Consider the following 17,997-nt stretch of genomic DNA (forward strand, 5'->3'; position numbering starts at 1 on the left):
CTTTCCTGCCATTTTCTTAGGTTATTAGAGGTAGCTGTGGTGTGTTGCATTGTCATTACGAAATTTGAACTTACCACCATTTTTGGGGAGGTGGGAGGGAAGGGAGTTTACTGTGGGTGAGAGGTTAATTAATTGATCAATTTATTTAAGTAGTTAATCAAAAATGATAAGAATGAGAGGAGCTATTCCAATAAATCAGACCTGAAAGTGAACCTGTAGCAGCGAGGGGGAAAGGGGAGTTGGGGGAGGTGGAGGTGGGGCACAATAGGATAGCTGCCTGTCAATCAAAAGGAAACAGGGGTGACATGGAAAACCACTTAACAGAACAATAGGTTATGTACATGTCAACCAAAGGATAATAGTAGGTTAAGTGCCTGTCCATCAGAAGAGAACAATAAGTTTGACCCTGAGTGCATACCTGCCCCTGATGTAGGCAACCCACACAAACAAAATGCACAGAAACATACATTGTTCCACTACTCCTGTCTGATCACCTGCATCCATTCATGTCCATCATGCACTCTGACAGACTTGTGCAATTCCAGCAGGACAATGCCAATCACACGTCCAGATTTGCTACAGAGTGGCTCCAGGAACACTCTTCTGAGTTTAAACACTTCCGCTAGCCACCTAACACCCCAGACATAAATATTATTGAGAGTATGTGGGGTGCCTTGCTCTGTTTTGTTCAGAAAAACTCTCCACCCCCTCGTTCTCTTACGGATTTATGGACAGCCCTGCAGGGTTCAAGGCATCCGTTCCCTCCAGCACTGCTTCAGATATTAGTCGAGTCCATGCCACGTCGTGTTGCGGCACTTCTGGCTGCTCACAGGAGCCCTAAAAGCTATACTACTGGCCATTAAAATTGCTACACTAAAAAGAAATGCAGATGATAAACGGGTATTCATTGGACAAATATATTATACTAGAACTGACATGTGATTACACTTTCACGCAATTTGGGTGCATAGATCCTGAGAAATAAGTACCCAGAATAACCACCTCTGGCCGTAATAAACGCCTTGATACACCTGGGCATTGAGTCAAACAGAGCTTGGATGGCGTGTACAGGTACTGCTGCCCATGCAGCTTCAACACTATACCACAATTCATCAAGAGTAGTGACTGGCGTATTGTGACGAGCCAGTTGCTCGGCCACCATTGACCAGACGTTTTCAATTGGTGAGAGATCTGGAGAATGTGCTGGCCAGGGCAGCAGTCGAACATTTTCTGTATCCATAAAGGCCCATACAGGACCTGAAATTTGCGGTCGTGAATTATCCTGCTGAAATGTAGGGTTTCGCAGGGATCGAATGAAGAGTAGAGCCATGGGTCATAACACATCTGAAATGTAACGTCCACTGTTCAAAGTGCCGTCAATGCGAACAAGAGGTGACCGAGACGTGTAACCAATGGCACCCCATACCATCATGTTGGGTGATACGCCAGTATGGCGATGACGAATACACGCTTCCAATGTGCGTTCACCGCGATGTCGCCAAACACGGATACGACCATCATGATGCTGTAAACAGAACCTGGCCTCATCCGAAAAAATGACGTTTTGCCATTCGTGCACCTAGGTTCGTCGTTGCCTACACCATCGCTGGCGCTCCTGTCTGTGATGCAGCGTCAAGAGTAACCGCTACCACGGTCTCCGAGCTGATAGTCCATGCTGCTGCAAACGTCGTCGAACTGTTCGTGCAGATGGTTGTTGTCTTGCAGACGTCCTCATCTGTTGACTCAGGGATCGAGACGTGGCTGCACGATCCGTCACAGCCATGGGGATAAGATGCCTGTCATCTCGACTGCTGGTGATAGGAGGCCTTTGGGATCCAGCACGGCGTTCCGTATTACGCTCCTGAACCCACAGACTCCATATTCTGCTAACAATCATTGGATCTCGACCAACGCTACCAGCAATGTTACGATACGATAAACCGCAATCGCGATAGGCTACAATCCGACCTTTATCAAAGTCGGAAACGTGATGGTACGCATTTCTCCTCCTTACACGAGGCATCACAACAACGCTTCACCAGGCAACGCCGGTCAACTGCTGTTTGTGTATGAGAAATCGGTTGGAAACTTTCCACATGTCAACAGGTTGTAGGTGTCGCCACCGGCGCCAACCTTGTGTGAATGCTCTGAAAAGCTAATCATTTGCATATCACACCATCATCTTCCTGTCGGTTAAATTTCGCGTCTGTAGCACGTCATCTTCGGGTGTAGCAGTTTTAATGGCCAGTAGTGTATTAGGGAGTTGTAACAGTTTTTTTGGCTGTTCAGGGTATATACCCTCCATTGTTAGTGCTGCCACCTGCCGTCTGAGTGTGGTTATTGCATGTTGACGTCGAACATAGGCGTTAGTGGCATCTGTGGTTGCATGTGTATTTTGGCTCGAATGTGCATGGGCACACGTACTTTCTACAAAATAACTGTGTAAGATGAAAGATAGGTTAGCTAGAAAGTATTAATTGATGAACGATTCAGCAAACATTTCACTGAGGCACTAACATTCATTTGCTATTGGACACCTTTATAGACGTATTACTGGGGTCTCCTTAGGTCCGACGTGGTTTCCACTGGTGGGCAACCACCAGGGCGTCCGCCAGCTGAACAAGAAACTTGGCTCGCAGCACCAGGCGTTCACATACCTCGCCCAGAAGTACAAATCGCCCGTGGTGGGCCTTCGTCTAGGCGGCAACCTGACCGTCATCGTTTCCACCAGGAGCCTCATATGCGAGGTGCTCACGCGACCAGAATTTGAAGGACGGCCCCAGAACTTCTTCGCATATCTGCGCAACCTGGGGCTCAGAAAAGGTGAGTCGCACTGATTTACATTTAATGTTTCATTACCATAAGCAGTCACAAGTAAAGCGATCAGTGAGGTGGTCTCTTTCGCTGTGATTACAAACAAGAAACCGAGACTAAAGCTGGCACCAACCAAAGATCAACCTGGGATACGGAAATAACATAGCACTCTCTCCTAGTGGTGGCAGTTTAAGAAACAAAACGGAAATGAAGTGGCTCAGTGGATACTCGCCTGCAGTGGATCTAGATCCCAATCTATACTAGTATATTTAATGACAAAAAAACGACGTACAATGAAGGAATTATCCGAATTAGACGGAAATTCGTAGATGTGACTTGCATGTACAGAAAAACAAATGATTACAATTCCGGAAAATTTTTCCCCCGTCGGAGGTTCGAGTCCTCTCTCGGGCATGAGTGTGTGTGTTGTCCATAGCGTAAGTTCGTTTAAGTTAAATTAAGTAGTTGGATGAAGTAGCGTGTTCCCCCCCCCCTCCCCCCCCCGCCCCCCCCCCCCCCATGAAACTTGGACCTTGCCGTTGTTGGAGAGGCTCGCATGCCTCAGCGATACAGATAGCCGAACCGTAGGTGCAACCTCAACGGTGGGGTATCTGTTGAGAGGCCAGACAAACGTGTGGTTCCTGAAGAGGGGCAGCAGCGTTTTCAGTAGTTGCAGGGGCAACAGTCTGGATGATTGACTGATCTGGCGTCGTAACACTAAACAAAACGGCCTTGCTGTGCTGGTACTGCGAACGGCTGAAAGCAAGGGGAAACTACAGCCGTAATTTTTCCCGAGGGCATGCAGCTTTACTATATGGTTAAATGATGATGGCGTCCTCTTGGGTAAAATATTCCGGAGGTAAAGTAGTCCCCCATTCGGATCTCCAGGTGGGGACTACTCAAGAGGATGTCGTTATCAGCAGAAAGAAAACTGGCGTTCTACGGATCGGAGCATGGAATGTCAGATCCCTTAATCGGGCAGGTAGGTTAGAAAATTTAAAAAGGGAAATGGATAGGTTAAAGTTAGATATAGTAGGAATTAGTGAAGTTCGGTGGCAGGAGGAACAAGACTTATGCTCAGGTGAGTACAGGGTTATAAATACAAAATCAAATAGGGGTAATGCAGGAGTAGGTTTAATAATGAATAGGAAAATAGGAATGCAGGTAAGCTACTACAAACAGCATAGTGACCTTGCCGTTGGTGGAGAGGCTTGCGTGCCTCAGCGATACAGATAGCCGTACCGTAGGTGCAACCACAACGGAGGGGTATCTGTTGAGAGGCCAGACAAACGTGTGGTTCCTGAAGAGGGGCAGCAGCCTTTTCAGTAGTTGCAAGGGCAACAGTCTGGATGATTGACTGATCTGGCCTTGTAACAATAACCGAAACGGCCTTGCCGTGCCGGTACTGCGAACGGCTGAAAGCAAGGGGAAACTACAGCCGTAATTTTTCCCGAGGGCATGCAGCTTTACTGTATGATTACATGATGATGGCGTCCTCTTGGGTAAAATATTCCGGAGGTAAAATAGTCCCCCATTCGGATCTCCGGGCGGGGACTACTCAAGAGGATGTCGTTATCAGGAGAAAGAAAACTGGCGTTCTACGGATCGGAGCGTGGAATGTCAGATCCCTTAATCGGGCAGGTAGGTTAGAAAATTTAAAAAGGGAAATGGATAGGTTGAAGTTAGATATTGTGGGAATTAGTGAAGTTCGGTGGCAGGAGGAACAAGACTTCTGGTCAGGTGACTACAGGGTTATAAACACAAAATCAAATAGGGGTAATGCAGGAGTAGGTTTAATAATGAATAGGAAAATAGGAATGCGGGTAAGCTACTACAAACAGCATAGTGAACGCATTATTGTGGCCAAGATAGATACGAAGCCCACACCTACTACAGTAGTACAAGATTATATGCCAACTAGCTCTGCAGATGACGAAGACGTTGAAGAAATGTATGATGAAATAAAAGAAATTATTCAGATTGTGAAGGGAGACGAAAATTTAATAGTCATGGGTGACTGGAATTCGAGTGTAGGAAAAGGGAGAGAAGGAAACATAGTAGGTGAATATGGATTGGGGGACAGAAATGAAAGAGGAAGCCGCCTGGTAGAATTTTGCACAGAGCACAACATAATCATAACTAACACTTGGTTTAAGAATCATGAAAGAAGGTTGTATACATGGAAGAACCCTGGAGATACTAAAAGGTATCAGATAGATTATATAATGGTAAGACAGAGATTTAGGAACCAGGTTTTAAATTGTAAGACATTTCCAGGGGCAGATGTGGACTCTGACCACAATCTATTGGTTATGACCTGTAGATTAAAACTGAAGAAACTGCAAAAAGGTGGGAATTTAAGGAGATTGGACCTGGATAAACTGAAAGAATCAGAGGTTGTACAGAGATTCAGGGAGAGCATAAGGGAGCAATTGACAGGAATGGGGGAAATAAATACAGTAGAAGAAGAATGGGTAGCTTTGAGGGATGAAGTAGTGAAGGCAGCAGAGGATCAAGTAAGTAAAAAGACGAGGGCTAGTAGAAATCCTTGGGTAACAGAAGAAATATTGAATTTAATTGATGAAAGGAGAAAATATAAAAATGCAGTAAGTGAAACAGGCAAAAAGGAATACAAACGTCTCAAAAATGAGATCGACAGGAAGTGCAAAATGGCTAAGCAGGGATGGCTAGAGGACAAATGTAAGGATGTAGAGGCCTATCTCACTAGGGGTAAGATAGATACCGCCTACAGGAAAATTAAAGAGACCTTTGGAGATAAGAGAACGACTTGTATGAATATCAAGAGCTCAGATGGAAACCCAGTTCTAAGCAAAGAAGGGAAAGCAGAAAGGTGGAAGGAGTATATAGAGGGTCTATACAAGGGCGATGTACTTGAGGACAATATTATGGAAATGGAAGAGGATGTAGATGAAGATGAAATGGGAGATATGATACTGCGTGAAGAGTTTGACAGAGCACTGAAAGACCTGAGTCGAAACAAAGCCCCCGGAGTAGACAATATTCCATTGGAACTACTGACGGCCGTGGGAGAGCCAGTCCTGACAAAACTCTACTATCTGGTGAGGAAGATGTATGAGACAGGCGAAATACCCTCAGACTTCAAGAAGAATATAATAATTCCAATCCCAAAGAAAGCAGGTGTTGACAGATGTGAAAATTACCGAACTATCAGCTTAATAAGTCACAGCTGCAAAATACTAACACGAATTCTTTACAGACGAATGGAAAAACTAGTAGAAGCCAACCTTGGGGAAGATCAGTTTGGATTCCGTAGAAACACTGGAACACGTGAGGCAATACTGACCTTACGACTTATCTTAGAAGAAAGATTAAGGAAAGGCAAACCTACGTTTCTAGCATTTGTAGACTTAGAGAAAGCTTTTGACAATGTTGACTGGAATACTCTCTTTCAAATTCTAAAGGTGGCAGGGGTAAAATACAGGGAGCGAAAGGCTATTTACAATTTGTACAGAAACCAGATGGCAGTTATAAGAGTCGAGGGACATGAAAGGGAAGCAGTGGTTGGGAAGGGAGTAAGACAGGGTTGTAGCCTCTCCCCGATGTTGTTCAATCTGTATATTGAGCAAGCAGTAAAGGAAACGAAAGAAAAATTCGGAGTAGGTATTAAAATTCATGGAGAAGAAATAAAAACTTTGAGGTTCGCCGATGACATTGTAATTCTGTCCGAGACAGCAAAGGACTTGGAAGAGCAGTTGAATGGAATGGACAGTGTCTTGAAAGGAGGATATAAGATGAACATCAACAAAAGCAAAACAAGGATAATGGAATGTAGCCTAATTAAGTCGGGTGATGCTGAGGGAATTAGATTAGGAAATGAGGCACTTAAAGTAGTAAAGGAGTTTTGCTATTTGGGGAGCAAAATAACTGATAATGGTCGAAGTAGAGAGGGTATAAAATGTAGGCTGGCAATGGCAAGGAAAGCGTTTCTGAAGAAGAGAAATTTGTTAACATCCAGTATTGATTTAAGTGTCAGGAAGTAATTTCTGAAAGTATTCGTATGGAGTGTAGCCATGAATGGAAGTGAAACATGGACGATAAATAGTTTGGACAAGAAGAGAATAGAAGCCTTCGAAATGTGGTGCTACAGAAGAATGCTGAAAATTAGATGGGTAGATCACATAACTAATGAGGAAGTATTGAATAGGATTGGGGAGAAGAGAAGTTTGTGGCACAACTTGACCAGAAGAAGGGATCGGTTGGTAGGACATGTTCTGAGGCATCAAGGGATCACCAATTTAGTATTGGAGGGAAGCGTGGAGGGTAAAAATCGTAGAGGGAGACCAAGAGATGAATACACTAAGCAGATTCAGAAGGATGTAGGTTGCAGTAGGTACTGGGAGATGAAAAAGCTTGCACAGGATAGAGTAGCATGGAGAGCTGCATCAAACCAGTCTCAGGACTGAAGACCACAACAACAACAACAGGAAAATAGGAATGCGGGTAAGCTACTACAAACAGCATAGTGAACGCATTATTGTGGCCAAGATAGATACGAAGCCCACGCCGACTGCAGTAGTACAAGTTTATATGCCAACTAGCTCTGCAGATGACGAAGAAATTGATGAAATGTATGATGAAATAAAAGAAATTATTCAGATAGTGAAGGGAGACGAAAATTTAATAGTCATGGGTGACTGGAATTCGTCAGTAGGAAAAGGGAGAGATGGAAACGTAGTAGGTGAATATGAATTGGGGGTAAGAAATGAAAGAGGAAGACGCCTGGTAGAATTTTGCACAGAGCACAACATAATCATAGCTAACACTTGGTTCAAGAATCATAAAAGAAGATTGTATACATGGAAGAAGCCTGCAGATACTGACAGGTTTCAGATACATTATATAATGGTAAGACAGAGATTTAGGAACCAGGTTTTAAATTGTAAGACATTCCAGGGTCAGATGTGGACTCTGACCACAATCTATTGGTTATGAACCGTAGATTAAAACTGAAGAAATTGCAAAAAGGTGGGAATTTAAGGATATGGGACCTGGATAAACTGAAAGAACCAGAGGTTGTAGAGAGTTTCAGGGAGAGCATAAGGGAACAATTGACAAGAATGGGGTAAAGAAATACAGTAGAAGAAGAATGGGTAGCTTTGAGGGATGAAGTAGTGAAGGCAGCAGAGGATCAATTAGGTAAAAAGACGAGGGCTAATAGAAATCCTTGGGTAACAGAAGAAATATTGAATTCAATTGATGAAAGGAGAAAATATAAAAATGCAGTAAATGAAGCAGGCAAAAAGCAATACAAACGTCTCAAAAATGAGACCGTCAGGAAGTGCAAAATGGCTAAGCAAGGATGGCTAGAGAACAAATGTAAGGATGTAGAGGCTTATCTCACTAGGGGTAAGATAGATACTGCCTACAGGAAAATTAAAGAGACCTTTGGAGAAATGAGAACCACTTGTATGAATATCAAGAGCTCAGATGGAAACCCAGTTCTAAGCAAAGAAGGGAAAGCAGAAAGTTGGAAGGAGTTTATAGAGGGTCTATACAAGGGCGATGTACTTGAGGACAATATTTTGGAAATGGAAGAGGATGTAGATGAGGATGAAATGGGAGATATGATACTACGTGAAGAGTTTGACAGAGCAATGAAAGACCTGAGTCAAAACAAAGCCCCGGGAGTAGACAACATTCCTTAGAACTACTGACAGCCTTGGGAGAGCCAGTCCTGACAAAACTCTACCATCTGGTGAGCAAGATGTATGAGACAGGCGAAATACCCTCAGACGTCAAGAAAAATATAATAATTCCAATTCCAAAGAAAGCAGGTGTTGACAGATGTGAAAATTACCGAACTATCAGTTTAATAAGTCACAGCTGCAAAAAACTAACGCGAATTCTTTACAGACGAATGGAAAAACTAGTAGAAGCCGACCTCGGGGAAGATCAATTTGGATTCCGTAGAAATGTTGGAAACACGTGAGGCAATACTGACCCTAAGACTTATCTTAGAAGCTAGATTAAGGAAAGGTATACCTACGTTTCTAGCATTTGTAGACTTAGAGAAAGCTTTTGACAATGTTGATTGGAATACTCTCTTTCAAATTCTGAAGGTGGCAGGGGTAAAATACAGGGAGCAAAAATCTATTTATAATTTGTACAGAAACCAGGTGGTAGTTATAAGAGTCGAGGGACATGAAAGGGAAGCAGTGGTTGGGAAGGGAGTAAGACAGGGTTGTAGCCTCTCCCCAATGTTATTCAATCTGTATATTGAGCAAGCAGTGAAGGAAATAAAAGAAAAATTCGGAGTAGGTATTAAAATCCATGGAGAAGAAATAAAAACCTTGAGGTTTGCTGATGAAATTGTAATTCTGTCAGAGACAGCAAAGGACTTGGAAGAGCAGTTGAACGGAATGGACGGGGTCTTGAAAGGAGGATATAAGATGAACATCAACATAAGCAAAACGAGGATAATGGAATGTAGTCGAATTAAGTCGGGTGATGCTGAGGGAATTAGATTAGGAAATGAGACACTTAAAGTAGTAAAGGGGTTTTGCTTTTTGGGGAGAAAAATGACTGATGATGGTCGAAGTAGAGAGGATATAAAATGTAGACTGGCAATGGCAAGGAAAGCATTTCTGAAGAAGAGAAATGTGTTAACATCGAGTATAGATTTAAGTGTCAGGAAGTCGTTTCCGAAAGTATTTGTATGGAGTGTAGCCATGTATGGAAGTGAAACATGGACGATAAATAGTTTGGACAAGAAGAGAATAGAAGCTTCCGAAATGTGGTGCTACAGAACAATGCTGAAGATTAGAGGGGTAGATCACATAACTAATGAGGAAGTATTGAATAGGACTGGGGAGAAGAGAAGTTTGTGGCACAACTTGACTAGAAGAAGGGATCGGTTGGTAGTACATATTCTGAGGCATCAAGGGATCACCAGTTTACTATTGGAGGGCAGTGTGGAGGGTAAAAATCTTAGAGGGATACCAAGAGATGAATACACTAAACAGATTCAAAAGGATGTAGGTTGCAGTAGGTACTGGGAATGAAGGAGCTTGCACAGGATAGAGTAGCATGGAGAGGTGCGTCAAACCAGTCTCAGGACTGAAGACCACAATAACATACAACAAGTAGCGTGTAGGCTTAGGGACCGATGACCTCAGCAGTTTGATCCCATAAGACCTTACCACAAATTTCCAATTTTTTTCAGAAAATTTGGATGATTTATTTAAGAGTAGGAGTTTCACAAGTTGACGAAGTTACTAATGTGTTGGTCCACCTCTGGTCTTTATGCAAGCAGTTATTCAGCTTGACACTGACTGACAGATTTGTTGGATGTCTTCCTGATGGATATCGTACCAAATTCTGTTCAATTGGCGCGATAGATCGTAAAGATCCCGATCTGGGTGGAGGACCATACCTAGAATTTTCCAAACGTTCTCAGTTGGAGAGAGATCCGAAGACCTTGCTGGCCAAAGTAGGATTTGGCAAGCACGAAGACAAGTTAGAGAAACTCTCATCATGTGCAGGTGGGCACTACCCTGCTGAAATGTAAGCCGAAGATGGCTTGTCATGAACGGAGATTAGAATATCGTGACCTACCGCTGTGCTGTAAGGATGTACCGGATGAAAAAGTCGTCCACCTGTGAAACGAAATGGCACCCCAGGTTATCACTCCTGGTTGTCTGACCATATGGCGAGATTTATACTGGTTATCTTCATGCTTGCCAAACCGTACCTTGGACAGCCACGTGCACAGATCTTTCCCCAGTTGAGAATGTTTGGAGCATTATGAGCACGGCCTTCCAAACAGCTCGGCATTTTGATGAGCTAACACGCCAGTTAGAATCTGGAACGATATCGCTCAGGAAGACATCGAAGGACCCTGTCAATCAATGCCAAGCCGAAGAAGTGCTTGCATAAAGGCCAGAGGAGGACCAATGCGTTATTGATTTACTGAGTTTGTGAAGCTCTTTCCCTTGAACAAATCAAAATTTTTTTCTAAAATTGTAATCATTTATTTGTCTGTATATGCACATCACATCCACTGATGTCCGCCCAATTGAGATAATTCCTTCATGGTGCATCGTTTTTATTCTTATAGAGTATTTTTTCTAATTACCTATTTTTTCAAGTCTTGCAATGATTTATTAATATGAAAATACCAACTTACTCTGTAGCCACTGTACTATATCATTTTCAGGCAGTGCCCGTTGGTTAGTGTTGTTCGCCACTGTTTATGCTAGCAGCGGTTTCCCGATTTACAGGGAATGACTTCTGCACACCAGTCTGGAAATAATTTGGACCGGCCTTCTCTTAATCCAGCTAACTGGGCGGTAATCTGGACCGACCATGCTGTTTTAAAAGGCGAGTGGCTTCCGCCGGATGGCCAGTATTTCCGAACGGCCTTTTAGCAAGTGTCTTGACAGGAAGCAGCACCTCCAGCAAGTACTAAAGCATCATCGGGAAATAGCCAACTGAAATATCTACAATTTTCTCTCGAGCCTGATTGTTGAAATAATTTCGTAGTGCTGTTTTGGAGCTCGAGAAATCACGTTTCAGGCAGAAACCCTAGTGAGCGTAGGACGGTAGGTGTGGTCGCTGCGGGCTCGAGCAGAGGTTTTAAAAGTGTTGCATTATGAAGCTAGGAGTAAGTGTATATATGCAGACTGAAACGACAAATGAAAATTTATGCAAAAGCCAGGATTCGAACCTGTGTTTCCTGCTCAATAGGCAGATGTGATAATCACTACATCACCCTGGCACAGTAGCTTTGCATAAGTGCAGGGACTACCCTAGCACGGGTAACTTTTCAATCCAAATTCCTATTCTTGCCTCAGCCCAGTGATATTTCCCCCTAAAATCGAACAACATTCCAACTGTATTGGAATATCACCTCTGCATCGAACGAAACGGAGGATTCTGTGTGAAACCCAAGCACAGGTGCTTTAATGAAATGAAACTATGTGGTTCGAGAGGCCTGTTCAAGTGCCAAACATCTATGATGTATATATGCAGACGGACGCTATGGTAGTCCGTGCGGCCGTGCAAAGCCATTGTGCCAGTGTGGCGTAGTGGTTAGCGCATCTGCCTAGTGAGCAGGAAACCAGGTTTGAATCCCGACCTCGGTACAATTTTTCATTCGTCGCTTCAGTATGCGCATATACATCACAGATGTATGAGACTTTGAAAGGTCTGTGGAACCATATGTTTCCATTTGCTTGGAGTGAGGGATACTCAGCGATCAAAAAGTTGTTCTGCTATAGAAAACTGGAAGAATTGGAAAGTGTGCTTCCAGTGCATATGTTGAAAGGCTTCGTGGTGTGAGTTAATGAGCGAGCGGCAGGCTTATATCAGTACGTTGTGAAACCAGCTATGTGGAAGTACTATTTGACAACGACGAGACAGACTTGTCCAGGTTTTATAAAAAGCAATAAATTCCATTTCTTCCAATGGAAGCCTGAAGTGTGTGGGTTTTGTGTGTGTCCTCCGTTTCGACTTTAGACGGTGATATTTATAGACGAGATGTCAGAAACCAGTTGGTGACCGTGTAATGACTGTTTGGGGTGCTGGTTTAGCAGTACAGTGGTCGGGCATGAGAGTGTTTTGAAAGTACGCTGGTCTGCAAGTCTTAAGGACGAAAGTCACTTTCGCATGATGTGTCACTACCAGGTAACATAGCTTTATGGAACTTAGACCATACGTAGAAAGGACTGCTTGGTATAGTACAGCAGCTAACGAAAGAAATACTCAGCGAGATGAACACTTTTATTCACAGCCAACAATTACACTAAAGTCACGACGATTAGTGATGGTCCCCTGGACGTTATTAAGGGGGGGGGGGGGGGGCAGGACGTCAAACGGGCCGTCTTGGGGCAGGAGAGACACCACACGACATTTTAATTCCCACTCTCTATACTTTTACGAATACATTCATAAAACTTTGTCGGCATGACCAGGAAGGATTCAGGATTCACAATCATAGCAGTGGAAGTTCCAAAAAATTACAAAATACTTTTTTTTTTTTACATGTGAAAGTCCATCATTTTTTCACTTCTATTGGCTGCGTTTGTTGCTATAGGTACACGTTTCTTCATAAGTAAGAGAGATTCTTCGGTGAATTTTGCACAGCATACAAACCATACTTACAGGTATATGAAATTCTAGAAATTATTTAATTTATGAAAAAAAATGCGCTGTTACATTTTAAACTTCATGTTCAGAAAAAACTCAAATTTTATAGTTAATTATCTCAATTTTACCACAGTTTTTAATATATTTGGAAAATTCTAGAGTTTCATACACCTGTAAGTATGGTTTGTATGCTGTGCAAAATTAATCGAAGAATCTCCCTTACTTATGAAGAAAAGTGTACCTACAGCAACAAATGCAGCCAATGGTAAGTGAACAAAAGGTGAAATACAAATGTAAAAAAAATAAATTATTTTCTTATATTATTGAACTTCCACCACTACAAGGGTAAATCCTGAATCATTTCTGGTCATTCTGACAAAGTTTTATGAATTTATTTTTAAAAGTATAGACAGTGGAAACTGAAAATTCCTGTGGTGTCTCTCCTGCTCCAAGTCGTCCCGTTTTACGTCCTACCCCCTTAAAAGCGAGACATTATTCTTAATAGGCTGTGTGAACACAACGGATGAAAATGTATGCTCTAGAACCTGCTCACTTGTTAGTCATAAGGTTAGTAAGGAGTTCCTTCACCTGATTGGTTGACAGCTGCTGGACAGTCGTCGGTGCATGATGTGGAAGTGCCGCAAAACGCCTCCGCACCTCATCTGACTCTTTAAGCCGGGGGAACGGGCATGCCAGTCCATTCGTCGAAAATCCTCTCCTTCCAAGAATTACTCCACCACCTCTGCTGTTCGATACGATCGCCCACTGTCACCCATAAAAGGAAAGGTAGTCGGTGCCGAATGCACCCCTGGAAGTACGCTCATGGGGGGGGGGGGGGGGGTCACGATAACGCTGACCTGTAAGCTTACCGTTTTTAAAGATCTCGATGTCAGCACGACCTTGAATTATTATGTCTCTCCAAGCCAAAACACCAGAACGATCATGTTCGACAATGTTCTTGGGTGAATTATGTGGTCCCACCTCTCACCAGACGAAGGTGCGCCCAGATTCTCTGCTCACAGTGAATCTCTTCTCATCCGAGGAGGGCACGTGACCAAACTTCCCGTTGATATAGTTCCTATGCTCGTGGCACCGTCGCAGACCGTGCCGCTGTTATGCGGATGTCAATTGAAAACGACATATTGGTCGTCGGGCACTGTAAACCACGAGACTGCGTGCCTTGCAGTCCTGTTAAATGTGATTGCAATTGCACCCGCTCTTTGAGTGAGTTCATTCTTCCCAGTTACATAATGCAGTAGTCATCTGCTCTTGTAATTTGTGGCTGATGAATTCCTCTCCATGGGGCAACAGTGCCTGTGGTCCGGAACGCTCCCTATGCACGTGAAACAATTCTGTGAGCAGTACCGAACTCCTGGGCTACACTCGTCATGCTTCGTCCTTCTTCCAGTTTCCAGATGTTTTCTCTCCGTGTGAAATCGTCCAGATCTTGCGCCAGGCCATGTTGTAATGAAGAGTACGGCCACAGTCCACCGCAACTGCTCGCTGATTTACATACACTGTCTTTTCCGGTACCTGCAACTTGCCTCGTGTTCCGGGAACAGCCTAATTTGACGCTATGGCCAACGTGAGCTCTCTGCCACCATGAAATCTCTGACATCACACTCGGGTAGTTGATATGGTATGTCACTTTATATGTTTCGTCCGTAAGTTCTGCGGAACCGTATAGCTGGTTTGCTGCAGAGCACTGATTGATGTTGTATGAGCAATGACAAGATTAGCCGTGTTTCGCTGGCAAAATCGATGCTGTCAGCCGATATCACACGTGTTAAAGTGAAGATAATTAATCTGGTCTGCCAATAAATGGTTCCTAGAAACTCCGTGGAACAATACGTTGCATAGGACGAAATGGACCTTTTCATCACCATTAAACTTGGTAAATCATTTCTGTAGTCAGAAGAGGCAAGGACATACAAGAGGCAACAGGACCACGTGAAATAAAGCAATGAACTGATCAAACCAATCTTCAGGGTACTGAGAGACTGTATGAAGTCTGCGAAGTTTAAACGCCCATATCCTGCAGTAATGGCCATTAGGTTCCACATAAATTTTCCCTGATTAAAGATCCCTCTTTGCTATTAAATAAAGCCAAAGAACGATAATATAAGATTGCGATCTGTCTGCTCTTGAGACATGATTCAATGCAGACACATATACACTTCCCGAAATAATTTGCTATTGTTAACTGAGGAAATTTCGCAATACTGTTAGACAGCAGAAATGTATTATGGCCAAATGTAAAATTTTCTCAGAGTCCTCTTAGCCAACATCAAGCCAAGACAAGCCAAGTTAACGCCCAATGTCGCAATCCGAGTTGCTGAGAAAGTACTCGAACACATCCCTTCGACGTCTACGAGAGTGCTCTTGTAATATGCCGACGCTGATCTGGGCAGTAAAGCCTGCTGTGCGGGCTACACTGCCTTCCGCCCAGCACCATGTTTACATGAATGGGTGCCACCGGGATGACGACCTCCAGAGATTTTTTTAGACAGCGTAAACACTTTCTGAGGCCATACGCTCCCTTGTCACTGGCCTGCTCGCCGCCACAGAGAAGAATATACGATTATAACTTTAAAGTACTAAATTCTTGTGTCATTAATGTTGTATCAGTACCGACCAGCGCGCCAACCGTCTTGCTCCACGACACTATATGCTCCGTCATCTCGACAGCAGTAGGAATCTCAATCCAGCACCCTACAAATTAGCGTCAGATGTGTTTAAGTCGGCTGCTGCTACCATACCAGAACGACGTCTACAGCATCATCACCGTTTGGACCTCCATCCCTACGCAATGCTGTGCAGTGAGTGAAGCATATTTCTGTTGATCTTTCTGACTGTGTTGTTGTTTGTGTCAATGTAGAATCGTAGGAACATTAATTTTGCGCTCAAAATGTCGTTTGCTAAATCTCAGGAACCTGCAGATTTCTCTTTATTTAGATGAAATGCCAGAGAAACGTATTTAGAGCCAGTGAGGTGCAACTTTTGTAACTTATCAGATCTTGAATTTCCACGCACTAAATCAGTACCAGCTACATGTGACAGTTGTAGAAAGTTTAGACTCTTGGCGCAGGACTGCTCACAGTAACTTTGGACTACCCATAAGGATTCATTTGTTGTATTGCCGAGTGCACTGTAAGCGTAGTTTTCCCATATCTTTCTTGTGTAACAGCAGCAGTAGAATCCGAAAAGTGGTGTATGCGCATGCTGCTATTATGGGTGCAACTTTCACCACTTTGATAGAGCGAGTAAAAGCGTATGAGCAGGAAACTGAAGACCTACATAAGCAAATTGAAACCTGACAAGCTGCGGTACAGTAGTTGCAATTAGTCAGGAGAAGCGAAGATCGTATTAAGTGCACGCTCCACTCCTCTAGATCCGTCAACAGTAAATTAAATAACACCTTTTTCTGTAAAAACAGTGAATAGATTACCGTATTCAATAAAAGTGTATTAGCTACTGCCGAATTGAACAGTTGGCTGAACGAAACATGTTTGTATATGGCTCACTTATAGTTAATGGGTCAAGGTAAAGCATAGGTAAGTATCATGAGATATTTAGCAAGGCAAGAACGTTCCAAGAGCCGATTATGTTTTGTATCAGCACTACCTGAAGGAAAACAGTGTGAGACTTTTTAGAGAAAAACTGAGTAGTTTGTTGCAGAAGCCCAATGAGTAAATGGAATCTTTTTCGGATAGGATCTGGATGATTGATGCATAGACATATGATCTGATACAAACGACATAAGGTGATGCAGTTACCTTGTGTGAAGCTGAAAACATGACTCAGAGTCTCCATCCTCACTCCTACTGGGCCTTTACTTCTGAAGTAAGGTGTTACAGATGTGGATGTAAGAGTCATCTGCAGCAGCGATGTCACCAACGGGATTGTTATGACCGTGGTCGAGTTGATCATAAGGCACAAAAGAGTAAGAAAAGGAAACGAGGGAAACATCACCAAAAAATTAATTTTTTACACACAAACGGGAATGAATCACCTGTCAGAAGGCATTCCCAGTAGAAAGGAGCACTGCACACACATACGCAGAGACGGAATGCTGTTTGTTAGGCTTAGTGCAGGGCAAGGGACATAAGTTTTTAGTAGGCACAGGCACACACAGTAATATCTCTGGATACAGGTTATGTGTCGTAAATGACAACAACGTGAAGTCATTAGGAACAACACTACTTGACTTTAGCATTGCAGCTAAGCGTTTTCGAGGATACATATAAGTACTGAAGAATGTTGGTGGAAGTTGTTCTGCAATACTCGTACGAGACATTATTGATAAACATCATGCCAAAATTGATCTTTCATTATGTATAACTGAAATCACTGGACATTTTTTTCTCTAGAAACAACAACTGCAAGAGAAAGAATGTTTCAAGGGACACCTATCACGAAGATGTCGCCAACTAAACTGTGCAAATGCAAGCTAAATATTGATTTCCATGTTAACATACCACCAGGTATAGGAATGTTGATTTCGATTCCTGTAGATACTGATGCGTTACAAGAAGTTTTGTTTGTGACAGAAAGACTACAAAGTAACGAAGAGTTAGATAAAATGCATTGTTTTGTGTGCAGATGTGTGGCACAGATGAGTAACAGAAATAGAGAGTTTATGATTCCTGTTAGTCTAGGGATGAGGCCAGTCTTCCAAAGCGCTTGATAACTGCCTGTATAGATGTTGAAAATGAAAAAGATATTAATACATTATGTGAAAAATAGATCCACAAGCAAACAATGAGTGCACCTGCATTATGCAAGAAAGTGAACTATTTGCAGGGAAGTAATTGACAAGTGATGGAAGTTTTGTTAATACGGTTTGTAGATTTGTTTAGCACAAATGGTCCTTTACTGGCGGTGTCTGTTACACAACATCATATACCCATAGGTAACAATGCTCCAGTCTTTAGGAAACCATACAAGGTACAGTACACAAGTGTCTATAGCTATTAATGGAAGAATACGTTGACCAGCAACTGGCACAAGGAATAATAGAACGTAGCGTTATTTCATGGAGTTCAAATACTGTCA

General features: G+C 43.0%; 1 protein-coding gene across 1 annotated transcript in view; it reads left to right on the forward strand.

The window, feature by feature from the left end:
• Window positions 1–17,997, forward strand: part of LOC124795925 (methyl farnesoate epoxidase-like) — a 143,387-nt gene that overhangs the window by 23,591 nt on the left and 101,799 nt on the right. The window contains exon 2 of the mRNA XM_047260005.1: window positions 2,569–2,823. Within this exon, the coding sequence (XP_047115961.1) occupies window positions 2,569–2,823 (255 nt within the window). The remainder of the gene's footprint in view (window positions 1–2,568; window positions 2,824–17,997) is intronic.

The sequence above is a fragment of the Schistocerca piceifrons genome, chromosome 4, assembly GCF_021461385.2.
Source record: "Schistocerca piceifrons isolate TAMUIC-IGC-003096 chromosome 4, iqSchPice1.1, whole genome shotgun sequence".
Lineage (NCBI taxonomy): Eukaryota > Metazoa > Arthropoda > Insecta > Orthoptera > Acrididae > Schistocerca > Schistocerca piceifrons.